This window comes from Rattus norvegicus, chromosome 13 (assembly GCF_021556685.1).
Source record: "Rattus norvegicus strain SHRSP/BbbUtx chromosome 13, alternate assembly SHRSP_T2T, whole genome shotgun sequence".
NCBI classification, from domain to species: domain Eukaryota; kingdom Metazoa; phylum Chordata; class Mammalia; order Rodentia; family Muridae; genus Rattus; species Rattus norvegicus.
Window position 1 is genome coordinate 88,387,409 of NC_141546.1, and position 17,626 is coordinate 88,405,034.

The 17,626-nt window shown below is 46.8% G+C and overlaps 1 protein-coding gene across 2 annotated transcripts in view; it reads right to left on the reverse strand.

The window, feature by feature from the left end:
* Cadm3 (cell adhesion molecule 3) overlaps nt 1-16,774 on the reverse strand; it is a 32,638-nt gene extending 15,864 nt beyond the window's left edge. For both annotated transcript variants that reach the window (NM_001047103.2, NM_001412817.1), the window contains 1 exon segment: nt 16,539-16,774. In NM_001047103.2, coding sequence (NP_001040568.1) covers nt 16,539-16,620 — 82 coding nt within the window. In that variant the 5' untranslated portion in view covers nt 16,621-16,774.
* Nucleotides 16,775-17,626: the final 852 nt, after the last annotated feature.

Below are 17,626 nucleotides of genomic sequence, written 5' to 3' on the forward strand. Positions count from 1 at the left end.
GTAGCTTTGAAAAGGGGAGGAAGAGAGGGGGTGAGAAGGGAGAGGGGAAAGTGGGAGAGAGTCCTCACATCAGATAAAGCTCAAAGAAAGTTTCATGGGTGGGCTGGCAGCATTGTGAAGCCCCCCACGCCCACCAACACCTCCCCCTCTCCACTGCTTCTGGTCTGGCTCTCCCAGAAGACTGGTTAATTTACTTTGCTCTGAGCAAAATTGAGAGACAAGGTCTATCTCTAACAGGTAAAGAGTTGGGAGGTGGGGCAAAAACACTTGATGAAGACAGAGAAGAGAGACAAGGATGAGGGAAAGAAAGAGGGAAGAGCTCTCAATTCCAGCAGAGAGGCAGTCGGGGAGGTGCAGAGCCCTCATTTGGGGATGCTTTGTATGGACACCAAGGATGAGGATATCTGGACATTAGTGTTTCATATTATTTTTCAGGTTATGTTTTAGAGTGTGCTGTGTCAGTACCAAATAGGAAACAGGATTGGTTTTACTGGAGCATGGGATGCTGGAGGAACAGGGAGAAACCAGGTAAGGGGTCTATGATCCCTCATACAACACAGGTATGCAGAAGACAGTCTAAGAACTACTAAACAGACTTATTCAAATAGGCCAATGAAATAGCCTTGTCATACTTCAGTGTGGGACTTCCAGATTGCAGAGTGCATTTTCACCCATGGTGTCATTTTATCTCGAAACAATCGCAAGGGATAGGCAGCCAGGCATAATCCCTTTTAAAGCTGTCATCCAAAGAGGCTCCTTGGTTCACCTAAAGGAACCCAAATCCTTTCCTGCCCCCTTCAGGGGCTCCCCTGCTTTCAACAGCCTGAGCATTTCCACACACTGCAGTGTTGTGTGTTTGTTCCGTTACCAGGCTCCTCATGTAAACTCTGAGCTGGTTAAGAGCAGACAGGCTACCATTTAAATCTACATTTCCGTAACACTCCCATCCCCGTGAGCTCGTGGTGCTTGTAAGAAGCCTGGTACTTTGCCACCTCCACACCAGGCTGTCCACACTGCTCCTCAGGCAGAGTCTGTTTCTAGTCTCCACTCTTGCCTCTGTCCTTTGTCTGCATCTTCCTCCGTGGCTATTTTCTTTGCTCAGACCTATCCATTAGGGTGTCCAGAGGCTGAACTGTCCAGAGGCAAAAGGCAATGAATAACTTCCGGTAAATGGCATGTTTGGGATGTGCATGATTTATGGCCTCTGTGCATTTGCAGGGTTCTCTTCAGATTGTAGAGTTTTAGGGAACTACTCAGGATGTGGCTGGGGCATCACTCCCCGTTCTGTGGGGTATGTGTGGCCTATCTGCTAATCCTGGAACGTACTTGTGATCTCGTGTATCTTGGGAACTCTGCTAATATGTCTGAAAGTTACCCAGTTTGACGAAATTGCGGACTGCTAGTGATATGTTCTGAGTGGCCATTCCTGTGGGAGCAGGTGAGTGCTGGCGAGTCTATTGTCAGGACCGTGGATAAGTAGCACAAGTTGTAAGGCAGTTTGTGAAAAGCTTGAACTATCTTTGGATTAAAATTGTGCCAGTCATTTATGACATCACCATGATTTCCCTCAAAATGTTTGGACAGGAAAGAGAAGAAGCTGAGGCGTATTCTAAAAGGGACATATGGACTTAGTGGAGTTAGTAAGGATTCTACTCAGGGACTGTGGAAGGAGCTGCTAGCTCCTTCTGGGGAGGGCCATGAAGGAGAGCTCCAGTCTTGAAGGCAGTGTAAGTGTAAGTTGGGGGATGTCGGTCTCACTAGTCAGTCACATGGTTATCTGCTCACAAAACTTTTGTGACTTTCTATTTTAATCATCTCTCTCTCTCTCTCTCTCTCTCTCTCTCTCTCTCTCTCTCTGTGTGTGTGTGTGTGTGTGTGTGTGTTGTATGTTGTATGTGGGTTTGTGGGTTCATGAGTATATGCCTACATAGGCATGCAAGTGTGCATATGGAAGTCAGAAGGTAACAACATGTGTCTTCCTCACTCACTCTCCAGTTTATATTTTAATTTTTTAAAAAAATTTATTTGCGTGTGTGCATGTGTGTGCATGCTTGCGTGGGAGTTATAGGACAACCTGCAGGAGTCAATTACCTTCTTTCACCATAGCAGTCCTGTGGATTGAACTCCAACTCTCAGCCTTGGCTAGTAAGCTAGCTCCTTGACCGTCTTCCCTGTTCTTTACCTACACTCCTAGACGGGTATCCACCTGCCTCTGCAGTCATGGTGCTGGGTGTTTAGATGCGTGCGACCATGCCAAGCTTTTTACATGAGTGCCGGAAATGTGAATTTAGGTTTATAGCAAATACTTTACTGAGGCATAACCCCATCAAGACTTTACATTTTTCTGCAGATCACACCCAGATTGCCTAGCCTTGTCTTCAAGGTCATGCATCGTTTGATGTCAACCCATCTGTCAACTTTGTCCCATTTACTGATCACCCATTCTAGACACAGCAGCAATTTAGAATTTCATTTAAAGTATTTTCCATCCTGGATCCATTTCCTTTTCTCTCATAACTTGATTCTAATGTTGTTCACTCATCTCTATGGTCTAGCCTTTAAGCCTACTTTATGTAGCTCTTCTTTCAAGACTATCATCTTGGTGGTCCCAGATGGGAACTGTCCCCATATTTCTGAGTTGCACTGCATTCTCTGCCTTTCTTATACGATGTAGCACTTTCTTCCCTGCATTGCAAGTTGGGCTCGTTCCTAAATCATAAAGATCCTACGAGAACAGTTGATATCTGAATCATCTTAGCATCAGTACTAGCCCTAATACAGCATATTGCACATAGAAGGTGCTTAATAAATATTTATTTATTAAGTGAATCAGATACTGAGTGTCTTCTGTTGTGAGAACCGAGCTCAGAATCTGTTAGTGCAGAGAAAATAGCAAATCCAAAAGCACAAGTAGGCTAAAGAAAAGTGTGGAGTACCTAGACGTAGCGACTGGAGATCTATAAGGCAGGGCTTGATATTTATAAAGCCCTCTAGTGTTAACTTCAAGATTCAAGTTAAGAGATCTGTGGGCAGCACTCCAGACAAGCTCACTAGGGAACTATGTGACTTATCTAGTAAGGGTTAGGATGGGACAAGCTTTAATCATAGGTCTCTTTGGCCATGAAACCCAAGCTTTCTGCTTCTTCTCATGGTACTGCCTGCCTCAGGAGGTGGAAGCATGCATTTTATGTGTGGTGGTGATAGGTTAGGATTAGGAGAGGGAAGACTCTTTTACGTGGCTGGCTAGGGACAGTTTACCTCAATAATGTTTGAAGCTCTCACCGGCAGAATAATAAAACTCATAGAGTAGCAGGCTAGCGTGGGTACATGTGCTGGTGGTGGTCCTGGTGTTGTGATGGCCATCCAGTGAATTATGGTTTTAACTGGATTTTATAATTCGTCTTCACTCCATACTTGGGGGTATATTTTGTCTATCCCTAATTTTTCTATAACATGGTACCATTTGGTTAACCAAACAATAGATGAGTTTATTTAAAACTGTTGACAAAACTTTATGTTTTCATCACATTCTAGAACCTTGGCTAAAAGTAAAAATGTTGTCTTTCAGGGTGATTCTGAATTCTTATTTTTATTTACCTGTGGGTTCTGATATCCTTAGAGTTCTTACCATTTTAAAGGACAAAATAATCCTTTCCCCTACCCTGGTTTCCTTCTGATTGATTGTTCTTATTGGGAGGAGCATGGGCAGGGATTTCAGACTTAATAACGAGTATCTACAAAGCATGCATTGGCACTGGTGACTCAGTTTTTCGCTGCAAACACAAAACCTCACACATAGTACGGGCTCAATAAATATTTATTGAATAAATAAGTGAGTTACTCAAATGAATAAAAACATATTATGTCTGCACTTGAAGTGACTGGTAGGGAACGCTATAAGAGTATGTCACCATCACCCTTGACTGCTTGGTTTATGTATCTCCCCTGTCTTGTTTGCTCTGAGGATCCAGAATGTATGGGTAGAGCTATTAACAGTGTCATGGGTACACATTTGGAGTGGTGGGAGAAAGGAACCCGCTCTGGTCTTCGTGATATCAGCTGGACGCCTGAGTGCTTGTGCCTAGAGCCCCCGTTCCCTGAGTAGAAGTTGGCTATGATGGCGATGGTGATGGTGGTGGTGATGGTGATGATGATGATGTTGATGGTAATGATGAGGTCGATTCTGAGGATGCTGACGGCTATGGTGATTAATGATGGTGATGGTGACGGTGGTGATGGGGATGGGGATGATGTTGATGGTAATGAAGGTGATGGTGGTGATGCTGCTGCTGCTGCTGCTGCTGCTGCTGCTGTTGCTGCTGATGACTCAGCATTTCTCCAACTCCAGAGTTAAAAATAATGCTCAGCCCAGCCTACTTGTTATTCCTCACGACTACCATGACAGGTGGGTGGAGAAGTGTTATCTCCAAGCGAAAAACATACTGGGGGCTGTGGCCTAGAATACTGAATCTCTTTTAGAATGGAGTATCCGTCCTTAGGAGTCTCACTGCTGGACTCCCAGGCCTGACAGGCTCACCCAGCTTCCGCTCCTTAGTGAACTGTTGTGCACATGTGGGTCACAGGCAATGGAGAATGGCCACGGCGAAATTAGAATTGGAATTTGGCCCCTGGAGGTTTTCTTATTCACAGAGCCACTTTTTTTTTCTTCTTTAAGAGTAAATGTTTGAATGTGCATTTGGAGGAAACTGGACCATTTCCATCCGAATCCTGATTTAGAAGATAACTCCAAGATTTGGAAGAGTCACTTTGACTTCAGAGCAAAAACACTTAGATCACAAAGGACTCTCTTTACACTCAACTTCCTACAGCTGGTCTTTGGCAGCCACGAATGTGCCGCTTTTACCCAAATCCTCCCTGTTGACATCCTTTGACAGCTACCGACGTATTCTCTCTCGTCTTACTCTGCATTCCTGTCTCACTTCCCATTTTTTTTCTTAGATCCCTCTTTGCTAATGCCGGAGACCTTTAAGGAACAGTCAGTCAGAGGGAGGCTGGGCCTTACGAGGAGAGTTAATTCTGATTCTGGGCCCCTCTGTATTTTCTGGTGTGTTTCCTTCTTTTCCCCTTGGGATGGTGGGCTGTACCACAGTGAGATCATGCAGTCCTCACTGACATCCTCCTTTCTGTCACTCAGGAGCACTTCAGAACCCAGGAGCTCAGTCATGCCTTGCCTGTTACGTAGTCTTCCTGTTCCCCTGCCACTCTGTCAGTGGGTTGCTGAGGGGAGGTTTTCCTCCTTCTTGTTCCTCCCTATATTATTTCTGTCGCTGTCTAGTTTTCCTCTCCTGGAGCCTTGTTTGTCCAGAAGCCTCTTGGGCCCAAAGTCATTACTCTCTCCTGGCTTGATTTTACTCTCCGAAGAGGAACATAAGATGTAAGTGGAAACAGATGGGGGAAGGGTTGATTTCCACTCCTCCCCCAAGGAACTCCTATTATGGCAATTAACCCTTTAGTTTAGTACAAGGCCCAGGCCAGAGGCTCAAGAGTTGAGGAGCATACCATTTTCACCCGCTTAACAGTGCCTGAGAGTCAGGGTAGGAAAGACTAAGTCTGGGTTCCAACAGGTTTTATGATGCATTTCACAGACGTCTTTTGGGTCCTTCCTCGGGAGGTTGAAAACAAAAGGTTTTCCAGGCAAGGCGAGGAAGAGCACTTTCAGTCTAGTTGGCTACTCCTCTAGGGTAGTGTGAGGAGGGAATTAAGAGGAAGACCTTATCTTGATGTAATACTCTTTCTCATTAAATTAGAAGGAAATAAAAATCCAGTCATTCAAAAACATTTTTCACATGCAGATGTTAGGGGAGAACTGTGAAGATTTACCTTGTCATGAAGGTGTGTGTGTGTGTGTGTGTGTGTGTGTGTGTGTGTTTCTTAAGCCCTACAGTCAGATTCCATATTCTATCAGTATTTTCTACTGACCCCTAATGGCCAGAGATGGTTACTTGTAAGATCACTCACTATTAGGATGAGAAGAACACTTGTTTTGACTCTGGCACCAAAGTGCAATAAGTGCCCCAAATAGTTTCTCCACCACAACTCTCACAAGTATAGACTTTCAGAACTGATACGGTCCTAAGGAGCAGCCAGTGCGATACTGTGGTGTATGTGTGTCTGTGAGCGTGCCTATGTGCAAACTACTGAACCACAGGACAAATGCAGCTGCCTCTTGCAACTATGAGGAACTGAAACCCTAAGAAGGGTAAGGATGAGAACACGTCCCACGGGCAGTCAGGCGGAACCATGGTTATAACTCCAGTCTTTTCTTCTTATCACCATACCAAAGAGTCTTGTGGACGAGCTAACTCAGGGAGTCAGTTGCCTCTGAGTGTGATTTTTCTATCTGGTGATAGCTATGCTCCTTCTAATCCCACACATGGGAAGGACCTCAGACCTCAAGGGAAGTGATTTTATTATCAGACAGGTTGAAGAACTTGGGGTGAGATGAAGAAAAGATCTCTGAAGCTGTGTCAGATGGCACAATGTCACAAATGCCAGGTCTTACCTACAGACTTCAGTTTCCTCAGAAGAGGAATTTGAAGGGCAGAGGCCATTGCCATGTCTCTAGGAGCTAAAAGCAGTGGCCATGAGAATAACTGTGTGACGTTTGTGTGTGTGTGTGTGTGTGTGTGTGTGTGTGTGTGTGTGTGAATGCTCTTATGTATGAATTTTAATGTGCTCCTGACTCTACCTGATGGAGCGTGCATTGTTCACAGTCATGGGAACAGGCACTTGAGTGTGAAGTGGAAGAGAAAGGGGTTAGACTAGATGGGAGGAGAAAAAATGCAGAGGAGCGTGTCCTATTCTTGAGCTAGAAGGAAAAAAAATCTGGAGGCAGAAGTGGGCTTTCGGTAGGCTGGGGGGGATGCTCACAGACTTAGTTAAGATTCTGAGGAGCAGAGAGACTGGGAAGTGGGTGGCAGAGAAGGAGGTGGGGACAGCTGTTGCTTTGATTTGCTACTGAGTCAGTGTTCTTGGTGCATTAGCGCTGAGAGGGAGCCCTGGGCTGGCCCCCAACCAAAACAAGCCCCTCTGCAGCCAATATTGAGTTGTAACAAGGACACATGCAGTTGGGAGACAAAGAGGAGGGGCATCTGATCCTAAACAGCTCCTTGTTCAACTTAGCCCCGTCACAAGCATCTAGCATTCTGCACCAGCAGCCTGTGAGGGAGAGAGAAGGCAGAGCAGTGACGCACAGCACTAACAACTTCTGGAGAACAGACACTGTGTAGGTATAGGACGGTACCTGGGATGGTGACAGCCTTTTGCAGGGACCGTCTCCCCATGCCTTCCCACAGTGATCACATTCTTCAGAAATCATGGAAGGTTTGATATGGGCTGTGTATTCTGGTACAATAGCTAAAGGGCTGGTTTTGTGTGAAGTTTTGGGTGCCCCCTTAAACTGAGCAGGAAAGTATTATATCTTTACCATAAATTTGTTATTTTCACACACACACACACACACACACACACACACACACACACACACACACACACACACGGGGAGGGAGAGAGAGAGAGAGAGAGAGAGAGAGAGAGAGAGAGAGAGAGAGAGAGAGATGCACAAACACACATGCATATGATAAACGGGGAAAATATGCAACCCCCATATTTTAGGAAACCATCTTGGAAAAGAAACATAACAGAATTGAAGATGGAATTCATTTAGTGCATTGAAAGCTTATGGGAAGATAGGAAATTGAGATTGAACTGGAAAGCTCAGAAAATCAGGGGGAGACATAAAAAAAAAGATTACAGGAGGGCAAGAGATCTCAAGTAGAACTTCCAGCATGTTTTTCCCATCCTGCCATAACTACTTGGTGCCTGGGTATCTGACCTGTCTTCGTGCATATGCAAATTCCCTTCTTACAAAGCTCCATCCCATACATGGCTGTTTGGGTGGTATTTTAGATCTTTCAGAGTGATGGCTTGGTGTGGTTATGATAACAATGCTTTAGAAAAGTTTAATTTCTTACGAGGCATGCAGGGAAGGCATTTATCTCTGTGGCTCTAACATTCCTGACTTGTTTTTACTGTTTCCCTTCACTGGATGATCAGAGGTAGGGTGTGAATGACAGGTTCAGGTTAGGAGAGTTACATGAAGAAAAATGTGTTCCGCTCTACACACCCACCCACACTACTCTAGTTCCCCTGACTCCCCTAAGCCTAACTGAGATTTATTCTCTCTCTCTCTCTCTCTCTCTCTCTCTCTCTCTCTCTCTCTCTCTCTCTCTCTCTCTCTCCCCTTCATTCTTATCACTTAAAAAAGAGAAGATCTGTATTTTTAAGAATGCTGCATTGTACATGCCAGCCTTACTTCATGCTTTTCTGGGAGTTTAACTCTTCTATGAGACAGACACATTCTTCCAAGTCTACAAATCTCACAGTCTCCAAAATGATAAATAATGTTGTTTTGACAGATAGGTCCCTCTTCTCCTCTTTTTAAACCTCCATTGAATGTCTCAGCTTTGGTGTGGTTATGTCTCCTTCTTCCTCCCTAAGAGGTTTGCATTCTCCAACCTGGCCATCCTTTTTCTCTCCTTCCGCATGTGTCCTTCAGGGCACCGTGATTCTCATTATTCATACGCCTGCTTTTGTTTTTTGTTTCCTGACACAGACACACAGCTTTTATTATGACCCAGATACAGAGCCCGTTTCACATGCTCATATTAATCAGAACCCCTTACTTCCAGAAAACCATATGGCTTAACCTCAGAGCTTCCCCCCAAAGCAGAATTTAGTCTCTTTTCTTCTGCTCAAACTCCCCAGGAAAGGGCCAGAATCCTCTCCTCCCCAGGGCTAAGGCCCAGTCCATCTGTCACTGACATTGGACTCCAGGGCTTGGAAACCAGAAAAGACTTGGCATTAACAGCAGTTGAGGATAAATGAAAACATGGAAGGCTCAGGGGCTTAGTGATGGTGTGTTTTATATTTGTGTGAGAGTATAGGTTGCAAGTTAGAGGGGGAACATAGCCTACGTCCTTGGGAAGATTTCGTTATTGGGAACTGTAAGAGCTAGCAAGCACCATGGGCCCACTGTAATTTTGCATTTGCAGAACCGTAAATGCTCAGGAGCAGATGGCGAGACTGGCCCTTCATTTTATACTGGAAGAACTTGGCCTCCGGCTCTCTAAAGGCTGGACGTGATGGTGCGCTCCATCTTACCTATGCACTCGTTAGAGTTTTTCTGGGTTTCTAAAGGGTCTCAAGTATTTAAGCTAGAAGCTCCGTAAACAAACTCACATCTAGGAGTTTTTTTTTAAACCTTGGTGAGGCTTAGACTAGAAAGCAAAGGGCCAAGGCACAGAAGATAAAGTAAATGAATAGACACAGAGACAGGGTCCTGTCTATTCTCAGTATCACCTCATATTTAAAGAACGAACGCTCCATCCCACTTTGCTAATGTCTAAGACGGTCAGGAAAGCAAAGAAGAGATGGGTTGCAGCCTCCTTATAGATGAATAGCCAGGACCCAGACTTCCATCCCGTTTTCTTTTCCCCAGGGCAAGGTGATACCCCTGACCTTCTTGACCCTGAACTAGAAGTAAATGAGCTGAAGGTGCTTATAATTAGCAATCAATATATAATTAGTACAAGTCTAGCTGGGGAAGGGAAAAACAAGTCTTTAACAAATGCAGTCTTTCGGTTCTTAAAAAATATAGCTTTGTTATGCTCCTGGACACCTTCCCAGATGCGAGATTTCACACCCAGGGATGAAGGACATATTGAACAAAGTTAGAAACTCCGCATTCGAATCCTTCTTGAAATAGGTCCTGCTCTTCACTGGAGCAGGGGGCTCGGGGAAATGAGTGGATGCTAGATGCTCCAGCTGTTGCTGTAACCCCAATCCTATCTTCCAGAAGGCTTGCTCATAGAGATAAATCACTTCCATTACCTGCCCTTGACAGGTAATGAAGCTTCCTCCTGCTTCAAGTGAGGAAATGAAGGAGGCACCCTGAAAATTCATTCTGATATTGTGCTTCCCCAGCTGGACTCCTCTCTAGGTCATTCGTACATAGAAACATACTCTCATGTAGAAATGGACATGGGACATTTTACATTTGGGGAAAGGGGAGCTCGTCCTGATCTGAGGTGATGACGACACACTGGCTGGGTAGCACTTGATGCCATCAGAGAACTGGCTGATGTGCACTGGAGTCCACCTGAAAGATACATCTCCTGAGATTTGGCTACAGACATTAACCTAGGATGGAAAATTTATGTTTAAGGCCATTTTCTTCATAAAAGTGGAAGGATCCTAATATTTATCTTTTATTCCTCTTATATGGTGGGGCCCTCTGTTACCTAGTTTTAAAACACTTTATTACATATCATGTTTGCATTGCTGGTATAGAGGGCAGATGGAAAACAAGCATTACAGCAGGACCGATAGATCTGGCATAAGATTCAGGGTGCTATTAGGGTGCTTATGACCGAGAAAGACTCATTCTACCCTCCACATCATACGGAGCAATGCCATCTTAATCTAAACTACAACATATACAGGTCTGGTTTAAACTATGATTCCAGCTACCGTAAAACATGCAGCTATTTTTAGGCTATCTAAGGACACTCTAGACCCCTGAATATCGATAACCTGAGAATTACTTTTCTGTCTCCGTTCTACAGTTGATTGGTCATGAGGACTCACAATGTCCCTGTATCAGGGTTTGGTCTTCCTTTTAAAAGATCACGTTCACATTTGTTTCGGACAGGGTGGGAGGTGCGTGTGTGTTGGGGGCCGGGGGCCGGGGGGTTCAGTCAATTCTGAGGACTGCCCAGTGAGAGCAGAGATTATAAAGCAAAAGGTAGAGCAGGACCATGGAGAGCAACAAGAAGTGCCTGGAGTGTCACCAGGAGGAGCCAGCACCATGGAGAGCTCAAAGCACAGGTATTTTATTTGAAAGAGGACTTGGAACCTGTCATCACAAGGTAGCAAGCTCTGGTGCCCACAGAACTGAACACCGGACTTTCGTTAGGATCATTATCCTACACCATTTTTTTTAAAAAAAGGACTTCGTTTGAGTCTGTTGTATACGCCCAAAATATTTCGAGGACCATCACCAGATTTCATTTGTGATCATTAAATTATCTAAGCGTTAGTGATGTTGGAAGTGATTTTAATTTGCTATATGTTATTAAAATTATACTTAGGATTATTATCCAATAAAGGAAATAATATACAGCCCCTCTGATCCCCCTGCCCTCCTGGAAACACTAGGATACAAGTAAGCCAAAACCTTATAACCATCAGATAGATTGGATTATTATCCAATAAAGGAAATAATATACAGCCCCTCTGATCCCCCCTGCCCTCCTGGAAACACTAGGATACAAGTAAGCCAAAACCTTATAACCATCAGATAGATTGGATGGCATACCCAGATGACACCAATTTTCTATAAGTAGTTAACATTTGATGATGCAAGGAGAGGTAATATGGGACCAGGAACTTTCAAAAACAGTAGTGTTGCTGGGGCTTAAAACCCTCTATATTTTACAGGGGACATTTAGTCACTGGCTTTTACGATTAAGGGAATTTGGGTAAATTAATAAGTAAGTCTTTAATACTTGCTGGTTTGATGATGAATATATAGCTTTAATGAGCCACTATGTGTGGGGAAAGAAACTCACCAGATTTATGTGTTCCATTCCTGAGAGGTTGGTCTTTTAGGACCAGAATGGATGGACTGCCTTGTTACACACAACTGCTGGATTGGGGTTTTACTTGCAAAGCTGTAAGAGCTCTAGCATCGGCTACATCTGACCTTATAAAGAGCCATCACTATTTCTGATCTTGGCAGCAGAGGTGGGTCTTTAACCTAGAGACATATTCTTCTCCATTTTATAATGATATATAGTGTTTATCCTTAATTTGATTGTGTTTTTAGAGAGACCTGAATCTTTTCTTAGTGGCTTGCCAGTACCTTCCCCCCCCTCTCTCCCCCTCCCTCCCTCCCTCCCTCCTCCTCCTCCCTCCCCCTCCATCCCACTCCCTCTCTTTCTATCTACCTTTCCTTTTTCCTCTCACCTTTCTCCCTACCTTTCTCTCTCTTCTATCTTTTCCCCTTCCACCTTCTTCTGTCTCTCTGTCTTGCAAGCATTTCTGTGGGGATTTTGATTCTCATAGCCTATGGGTAGGCCTCTAGGACATGACCCCATACAGGAAGCAAAATGTCCCAGTATCTTGGCTTGTAGCCAATAGTTAAACAGGAACCACTAGCCTCTGACATTAAAAGAAAAGAAGATCTTGGACTGGCGTAGAGATTAGTGGTAGAAAGCTTATCTATCATTTAAGAGTCTACAGGCTAAATCACGAGAACTACAGAGAAATGAAATAAAAATATAATTACTCTACTCTTCTAATATTCTGGATTATTCATTCAGCAAGAAGCCGACTGCTTCAAGGAGAATCAGGAATCTAGACTGCCATCCTTAGATGACGTTCTCTTACGGAGGCTCAGATGACAGAAAAGGGACTGTGGAGCCAGTAGGCAGCTCTGCTGGAGTAGGAAACAGCAAAGAATGTGGCTAGGCACAGCCCCAAGGGTTTTCTTTCTCTGACAACTGTGAAGATTTTTTCCCCCAGCACATGAAAAAAGCAGCTTTAAACACCATTCTACATATTAGATACGGAAAGTATAGTGAGCGAGAGCAAAAAATGCCTAAGTCCAATCTAAGGATTCACAGAGCAGCGGCATCATGTCCCGTCTGCTATTTCAAAATGACCAGAACACCAAAAAGAAGCAAGCCATCTGTGGAATTTTATGGCTGCAGAACTATGAGTCACCCTCTTCAAGTGGATGCTGAACATCTCCAACATGTCACTTCTGAAATCAGACTAGGTATTCCTTCTCTCCTCAGTTGGAAGAGGGCAGAGAGAAAGTCTAAGTGCAGTCTACTGACCCTCAGTGGAGGGCAGAGAACTTTAGACTATAGCAAACCCCGGGTGTAGCTTACAGAATATAGAGAAGCCAGCCATGGGGCAAAGACAAGTCTTCATTTCATCAATTTTCCTGAATGAATGAGATACCAGGGTCCTAGGGAAAAAATATGAAAATCAACAGTGCCACCTAGGCCTAGGCAGAACTTAGGAGAAAACTTGGCCATAATTTTTGAGGCCATTTCATACCCTACAATAGACAGTCTGGATATTCATTAAATTAACTAGACTTTGCCATTCCAGTGTCTCTTTTGTGACCTCGACCTCCATGTGTCAGATGATGTGCAAATCTTAAGGGAGAGTATGTTCTTCCCAAGAGTGGTCACTGGAGCTAAGAGAACAGAGATAAAAGCAGCCAGAACCCTTAGGGCAATAACAAGGAAAAGAAACTCAATGGAGTAGATCTGCCAAGCAGATCCGTGGGCAGCACTACAGAGAATGCTGGGCTTCTCCAGCACATTGGGCATGATCTCCACACTGGGCACCTGGCCAGGGGGCTGCAGAATGCATGGAAGGTCATTGGGAAGGAAAAGATATGCATGTGTAGGGTAGTTAAAATACAAGGCTAAGTTGCTATAACCTGGGTAAAGCAAAGCAAGGTTGTCCTTCTGCTCGGTTAAATCACTGTACTGAAAATAGCTTGGGAATGAGGAACCCTAAGAAGGCTGGCCACAATGTTGCATGTCAAGCCGCTCACCAGAGACATGACCACAGGGCGCATTAAGTTCACAGGCCTTGTGTTTCTCAAACCAGAGCTGCCAACTTCTGCTAATACTAGTGGAGAAAGACCAGAAGGGAGGGCAGGTGGCGAATTCCTAAGCATGTGGCCACAGCGCTGATGGCCAGGTTCAGATAGAACTAGCTGGCCCTGTCTTATCCCAGCTTCTCAATCCCTGCTCTTCTTCATGAGCTTCAAATATTTATGCTGTGCCCTAGGGAGATTTACACCTCTGAGGTACATGAAGTTTGTTCTTCTTCTCAATGGAGTGGGCCTCCCAATCATAGCACCCCTCGCTATCTAAGCATCGGCTTGCTGGGTCACTTTGTCCTTAAGTCTTCACACCACATCTCTCCTAGATTGGGCCAAACATTGCAGGGTGAGTTATGTATTAACTAGCACCCTGCTCAGGAGCCCCAGGTGAACTCAGGGCTATGAGATGCACCTGACTGATGCTAATCAGAATGGCCTACCAGGCTGCCAGCCATGAGAATATTTATTTTCCACCATGAGAGCTCACCTTCCTTAGCTCGGAAATCAAGGTACAAAGTCAACTTAATAGTGGACATCTGATGGTTGTATCTAAAACATCGGTGCACCCAGGACTTTTGTTGTACTCTCCACCACGGATGTTTGGGAAGCTTGGTCGGATTTTTTTTTTTTTTTTTTTTTTGGAAAGAGGTATCCTAACTTACATTCCCTCTTCCTGACCCATTCTTTTCAATTCTTCATGCTAAGTTTACTGCTTTCTGCTCTTTCCTATAAGCTGCTCTAATTGTTCTTCTAAGCTGAGATAAAATGTTCTTTCTTTGAAGCTCAAATAGGGGCTGGGCTCCCAAGTTGAAGAACAAGAAAGACTCATGTATTGGACATACAAAGATGTGGTCACTGAACAGGTTTATTCTAGGCTCTGTCTGCTTAGAGTTAAAGATCCTGCAGCTTTCTGACATCTTTTTTCTCTTTTCGGGTCTGAGTTTGGCACTCCCATTGCCAATAGATTGTAGTTTGGGCACTTGCTTTCTTTGGTTCAGCTATGAGTATGGGGTAGCCAGGGGCTGCACTGAAAGTCAGGGCCTTATAGGAGTGTCATTACTGAGGCACAAGCACTCAGTATCCAGCCTGAGCCCACTGCCCACCCAGGTCTGCTCATCTCCCCTGTGAGTAGGGTCATCAGTTCAGTCCTCTGGGGACGGGGATTCCATGTACAAGAGAAAGGACTGCCATCTCTGTGGTGATAGTAGGAACTCCCCTTGGGGAGTGTGGGGAGTAGAGAGTGGAAAGAGTCAGCCAACCAACTGTAGAGAGGGGATCCCCAGGGTCCCCATGTCAAGGGGAGCTTCTTTACCAGGATGGAGACAGGGTAAGGGGAAGAGGTCAGGCAAGGTGGAGCTATTAGTCCTCCAGCACCCTGGCTCTCAGCCGGCTTTCCTCAGATGAAATTCTCTACATCATCCTCCTCAGTTCCAACCCCTCCTCTCTCCACCCCGCCCCGCCCTGTGCCCATCCCTGCTGGCCACTGGGTCCATCGCCCAGGAACCGCCTCCCCTTTCTCCTCCCCTGCGGTCCTTTCTGTTTTGTTCCCCCCACTTCCCCATTGGCATCTGGCCGGGCATAGCCACCACCCTCCCTTCCTCTCCCTCTTCCCCTAGCTCCGCACAGGTCTTGTTCCCTTTCCCCTCCCCCACCCAGCCCACCTCTGACAGGCCGCGGGAGTGAGGAGGATGCATTCCTTTAGTCCCTCCACTGCTGGTCCTCCCTCCTCCGGGAACCTGAGGCTCTGAGCTGGGGCGCCCTTCTTCCTATCTCTACACAGTTCTTCAAGCCACCCCACTAACCACCAGCAGCCTCTAAGAAGGCTGAGGTGCCCCCACAGCGCTGACCTACATAGTCTGGCCTGGGGCGGGAGGGGCTCTTCCCCAAGTCCCCTCTCCCCTGGCCCCTCCTCCTTTCTTCATTCCCCGATTCCCTACCTTCACCTCTTTACCTTTACAAGCCCAAGAAGGGTTGAGTTTCAGACTAGGGCAAAGAGGCTAGACTGCTACCCCACCTTAAATTTGGAGAAATTAATGTTTAGCCCAGGAAAGCTTTGGTTTTCCCATAGATCCTTCTTCCCAAATATCTTGCTCTCTCCGTTTGCTGCCCCGCACCCAAGTATAGGTTTCCTCTCCCAGATTTTACCACCACTAGGACTAAAGCCAAACTGGGGCCCCCTCCGCCCTGTGTTGTTGTTTTGCTTCAAGGAGAAGCCCCCTCTCCTTTGCCCACGCCCCCCTCGACAGCCTCACCCAGGCCCCCTTCCCTGCCCACTCAGAGCTCCGCGGCGGGTGGGGGACGCGCGGGGGAGCAGAAATGTTTGCACACAGCAGTTTTGGGGATCGTTCTGGCCACCCAACCCCTACAGACATACATACACAAACACCCAACACACGCCCTGACTGAAACAGCGACAAATCTCACTCCGCCTCCAACACACACTGACACAGACATACACACAGACTCTGACACAGAAACGCAGCACCAGACACCAACATAGACGCGCACACCCAGACACACACGGACATCAACACATCCAGACCCCGGTTGCTCAAAATAGACAGCAATCCCTGAGATCCAGGTCCCTGCTGCACACGCAGACATACACAGTCGGCCGTGTACACAGGAGGGTGCACACGCCGGCACACCCCACGGTCCTCAGAGACAGCGATGCTCAGAGACAGACACAAGGGTATTCCGAGAGGCTGGCGACTTGAACCCTCGCCTCCAAACAAAGCCAACAGGCTCCCTGCGCCCGACTCCCAATCCGAACCCCCACCTCGGGGCACTGACCACCTCCCCTGGCGCCGCCCCCTCCCTCACTCACCGTCCTGGGAAAGATTGGCCCCGCCGGGCGCCCAGGAGCAGGCGAGGAGCAGGAGCAGGGGCAGGGCGGAAGGGGCCCCCATCGCGCTTCCTGGCCACCTCCCTGGCTGGGCGCTGGCGAGCCTGGATCTCCGGGGACTGGGGCCGGGGGCTCTGGGTAGCCGGCGTCGCTGTCCAAAGGGGCGCCCCCGGAGCGGCTTCCAAGCCCGGGGCCGAGGCGGGTACCGGGAGGGAGCCGGCGCTGCTGCAGTCGCCGGGATTAAATAGGGCGCTCGGAGCAAACCATTCGGTTGGAGGTGGAGGGGGGGTGAAGGGGGGCTGGGCTGGTGGCGGGGGGGCCTGGATGCCGCATTCCCTACTCCCCCCCGCCTCCCACACCCCCTCCGCGCTTTTGTGGTGCCTTCCATCTTCTCCCCCGGGAGCTCCTCCAGCATCACTCGGGTGTGGAGCAAAGGGAGGGAGCTGACTCAGAAGTGGGACCCCATGTGCACCCCTCTTAAGCTTGGGGTGGAGAGAGGGGAGGTGGACAGGGCGGTGGGCCAGCTGGCGAGAGAGTCCACTGCAGGCCTGGGCAAGGGCGTGCCCACTAGCCTGAAGTCCTCCGGCCCCGCCTTCTCCTTAGGCAACTGGGATCCCCAAAGCTAGGACACCCCTATCAGCTGTGTGACCAAGGATACCTCCCCAGGGTACCTAATTACTCGAGGCATTCTCCTAAGCGTAAATCTCCTTAGTTCCTCTTACTCAAGACCCTCTACTTAACTGTCCAGCAACAATTTGTGGCTCCAGGCAACATCCTTTGCAAAGCTGACCCCAGGAGGCCACCGACCCGATCTCCTTCAAGCCTTCTTTAAAGACTTTATTACAGACACTAAACGAGGAAGTATCCTGTAAAGTTACTTGGTATTTTCCTCCTCTGTGCTCTGTCTTAGACCCTCTTTCCCCAAACTAGCCCTCAATATCCTTTCTGCTCAGTCTTCCAGGGGCTCTTCTCAACTTTTAGCTAATAAGAACCTAGGGTGAGAGCCAGACCACAGACCCTCTTACAGACCAAGAAACAGTGAGTAATGCACCTCTTGTTCCCCGAGGCTG